This window comes from Zea mays, chromosome 6 (genome assembly GCF_902167145.1).
Source record: "Zea mays cultivar B73 chromosome 6, Zm-B73-REFERENCE-NAM-5.0, whole genome shotgun sequence".
Taxonomy (NCBI): Eukaryota; Viridiplantae; Streptophyta; class Magnoliopsida; order Poales; family Poaceae; genus Zea; species Zea mays.
In genome coordinates this window covers 145103851-145107955 of record NC_050101.1, presented here as the reverse complement: position 1 = coordinate 145107955, position 4105 = coordinate 145103851, and the positions used below count along the sequence as shown (strand labels likewise).

At 42.1% G+C, this 4105-nt stretch overlaps 1 protein-coding gene across 1 annotated transcript; it reads left to right on the top strand.

Moving 5' to 3' along the window:
- Positions 1–2411: 2411 nt before the first annotated feature.
- LOC109940629 (ABC transporter G family member 45-like) lies at positions 2412–3495 on the top strand. Its single transcript, XM_020540226.2, has 3 exons — positions 2412–2600; positions 2677–2810; positions 3049–3495. The coding sequence occupies exons 1-3, from the start codon at positions 2526–2528 to the stop codon at positions 3278–3280; spliced, it is 441 nt and encodes a 146-aa protein (XP_020395815.1). The 5' UTR covers positions 2412–2525; the 3' UTR covers positions 3281–3495.
- The last annotated feature ends 610 nt before the right edge of the window (positions 3496–4105 follow it).

Sequence of the window (4105 nt, the reverse complement as noted above, 5' to 3'; positions counted from 1 at the left end):
CACTACACGACGGTTGATCTTTAGCGACCCTTATTTGGTACCAACTGTTGGTTGCTAAAGGTTAGGGACCGACGGTCAGTCGCTAAATCCTTTTGTAGCAACGGTCGGTTGGTCGCTAAAAGTCTAGAAATTTAACAACTTATGGTTGGTCGCTGTAGATGTCGTCGGGGACTAGCGGTGGGTCGCTATAGAGCAAGGATCACTATCAAATCTTATAGCTTGAACGTACCTGTAGATGTTAGTGACTAAAAATTAATTAAAACAAGTAAACATGGATCGCTAAATTGTGTGGTGATTTATTTCTTTTAATATTGCTTGTATGTTTATTTCATGGTTTGTTTATGTATGGACATGACTATAGTATGCAACTATGTTCTTTGTGCTTATATGATATTAGATTCGAGTTGAAAGACGTTTCAAATCCTACATAAAGAGTATGGATAAATCATGGATCACAAGTGAATGGTTTCCTAGTGAGACAAAGGTTTATAAACAAGGGGTGAATGGTTTTCTAGCTTTTGCTACAGAAGATGATGCAATATCTGAGTTGTTGTAACACTATAAAAGTCATCAACTAAAAATAATGAATTTAGTTATTACGATAAATAGGGTAATAAATTTTTATTCAAATGTTTATTATTTATTTGCATTCGTAATAATATATTCAAATGTTTATTATTTATTTGTTAAATTTTTTATGAATTTTTGAGTAATTTAAAAATGTATTTCGAAATAAATAAAAAAAGAAAAATCCTCCCTAACCCTAAGGCCCTCCCTAACCCTAAGGCCCACTAGGGGCCCATCTCGCCACCGCCCCCTTCCCTTCTCGCCACCGCCCCCGTCCCCCACCACTGGCACTCAGGCGAGAGGATTCCTCTGCCGCCGCCTGCCTCGCCTTCTGCCTCCCGGCGCCGTTTCCTTCCCCCCACAGCGCCTTCTCGTCTTCATCCCAGAAGCTGCTGCCCAAAGGTCATATCGACGTCGTTCGACTCCAGCTGGGAGGGGCGGCTGTGCCGCCAGGACATGCCGGGGGCCTGGTCTGCGACCGCGCCGGTGGGGACGAAGGGCGGTGGCCCGTACAGGCGTGCTCCCTGCATCGGCGTGTAGGGCCGCGAAGGCCGCGACGTTTGGCAACATCCGCGCCGGGTTGGTCGGGCCTGGGCGAGGCCTGCCGCCGTGGGCTCGCCGCCGGCATCGACAAGCTCGCCGACGCCGTCAGTGTCACCCTCGGCCCCAAAGGTGAGTCTCGCGTAAGCTTGCTTCGGTTCCTGTTATCTTGCTGGTGATGTATTGAGGTTTCGAATACCGATTGGGTGTCAAATCTTCACTACCAAGCTACACATAAACACTAGCTTACTACACACCATACACTAGCTTGATCTTCACAATCAAGCCATATCTTCTCTATCTGGCTCACATAGCTCCAACTTCTGTTGGGCTGCTGCTTGCTGGTGCCTTTACTTCTTATTTATAGGTGAAAAGAGAGTAAGAAAACAGCCCTAGTGGCTAGTGGCTTTCCAAGAAACTAAGAGGAAGACTAGAGTAGGCTGACCCACTAACAAAAGACCATCAGCAGCTAGGATTCTACTAACACTGATTTCATGTTGCTCTTCATCCATACATGACAAGATTAGTCCTAACAGGTCAAAAGTGTAAACTTCGGAGCATTGTTCAGTGAAGATTCTATTTAAGCTCTTAGGTTCATATCTCATGCTGTTCTTACTATACAGATACTCTGTGTGTCTTGTACTCTATTGATTGTTGAAAGCTCAGATGTTCTAACTTCAATGTTCTAAATTGGTTATACACATCTCCACATTTCTGTTTAGATGCACATAGATATTTTGATTCATAATTAGTGAACGCTTGCATGGATTTAGTTGTACACAGATTTAAAACAACAACATACCAACGGGTTCATACATCCAGTTTAGCATAAAAATGCTTGCAGTTGGGTTGGTCGTTCTCTGCTATGAATTGGTTGTTGTCAGCCTTTGAAGTTTGAACTACATTTTCATATAACTGACACCATTATTGGGTGGTACTTTGAACTGCATTGTCACAAAAAAAAGTAGCAGATCACTCAGGCTTCGGTCTCATCAGAAGCAGTAGCACTCAGCAGTATTCTTCCTAGCCGATTGAGCAAACTAGGTGCCCTACTACCCTATAATCAAGTATCACAGTCCCCTTGTCTTTATATATTTATTTGGCAATTGTGTTGAATAGTCTTATTTTGCTTCCTTGGTTGCTCTTCATTTTGTATGAATTACTAATTACAGATGAATGTGTACTGACTGCATGGTCTCTGTTTTCTCTAGGCAGTACACCCACCGTCCATGCCGTTGTGCCCTACTACCCTATAATCAAGTATGAATGAAGTTGTAAAATACAGTTGTAAGTTAAAGTAGAAGACAATCAAAGAACTACATGATAAACTAGTCTTTCTTTTATACAAGTACGTATAGGCACTACGGAATTACCATCCTAAGTTTTAAATTAAATTTGTTCCATTTCAGCTTCTGCTTATGAAAAGAGGCGGCCAGCTCATATACAGTGGTTCGGTAGGTCCACTCTCTAGCAACATGATAAAGTATTTTGAGGTAAGATTGCCTAAGATAGACGTTTATATTTGAAAGATGCAGAGAGAAGAAAATACTGAAAATTACTTTGTAACAGGCCATACCAGGCGTTCCTAAAATAAACAAGGGACAAAACCCAGCAACATGGATGTTAGACATCAGTTCACACATAACAGAATATGAAATTGGAGTGGACTATGCAGAAATTTTTTGCAATTCCTACCTGTACAGGTGCACCCAATAGTACAGCTGTAAAACTACGAATAACTTTATTTTAGTAGTTGGTACAAACAATAAGGCCTTGCTCATTTTGTACTTAAACCATGTGGATTGAGGAGTATTGGAGTGGATTGAGGTAGATTTTTATTAGCTATGGATTTATTCCCCCCTCAATCCACATGGATTTGGAAAAAACAAACATGGCCTAAGATGGAAGTCAATCTAATTAAATTCTTGGTGGCACCTGCAGGGAGAACAGGGTTCTAATTGATGAATTGGAACAACCAGAACCAAACACAGATGCTCTGTATTTTCCTCAGGGTTATTGGCAAAACTTTACGACACAATGTGTGGCATGTTTGTGGAAGCAAAGTTGTGCATACTCGAAAAACTCAGAAAACAATGTTGTCCGGTTCATTAACACTTTTGCTGTTTCAATCATGTTTGGAATTGTATTCTGGAAAATTGGCTCAAGCATGTAATCGGATTATTATTATCTTTCATGACTATTAAATTATTTTTTTATGCCCCAATCAAGATCTAACATGTATTTCTTTGTGCAACAGCAAGGATGAGCAAGACGTATTCAACATACTTGGAATCGTATATGGATCGGCATTGTTCCTGGGTTTCATGAATTGCAGCATCCTACAGCCGGTGGTGGCAATGGAGAGAGTTGTGCTCTACCGTGAAAAGGCGGCAGGCTTGTACTCCATTGTTCCTGGGTTTCATGAATTGCAGCATCCTACAGCCGGTGGTGGCAATGGAGAGAGTTGTGCTCTACCGTGAAAAGGCGGCAGGCTTGTACTCCACCATGGCATACGCTATCACTCAGGTAACATAACACATCAACAATCAACCTGTCCTAAGAAAATCCAGTTGTTCTGATTGCCAGAACAGGCTTGGCACAGATTATGAACCGAAGGTTTACGTGTTGCAGGTGTCGGTGGAATTACCTTACATGTTGGTGCAAGTGATGATCTTCTCATCAATCGTGTACCCAATGATTGGGTTCCAGGTGACAGCGAGCAAATTCTTCTGGTTCTTCCTATACCAGGTGATGAGCTTCATGTACTACACTCTATACGGGATGATGACAGTGGCCCTGACCCCCAACATCGAGATCGCCATGGGGCTGTCGTTCCTCATCTTCATCTTTTGGAACGTCTTCTCTGGCTTCATAATCGTGAGAGAGGTAACCCCCCATCTGAATCGGTTGAGAAATGAATTGGATCCATTAGTGAGCTGGTGAAATCACCAAATCAAACCAAACCAATCCGTATACCTAATGAGTTGAGTAAATTTGC

What these genes read in the sequence shown, in the direction of transcription:
- LOC109940629 (XM_020540226.2), top strand. Translation starts at nt 2,526, where the DNA reads ATGAAAAGAGGCGGCCAGCTCATATACAGTGGTTCGGTAGGTCCACTC. An exon ending in ACATGATAAAGTATTTTGAG is followed by an intron (nt 2,601 to 2,676) that starts GTAAGATTGCCT and finishes ACTTTGTAACAG; the next exon opens with GCCATACCAGGCGTTCCTAA. An exon ending in TGCAATTCCTACCTGTACAG is followed by an intron (nt 2,811 to 3,048) that starts GTGCACCCAATA and finishes TGGCACCTGCAG; the next exon opens with GGAGAACAGGGTTCTAATTG.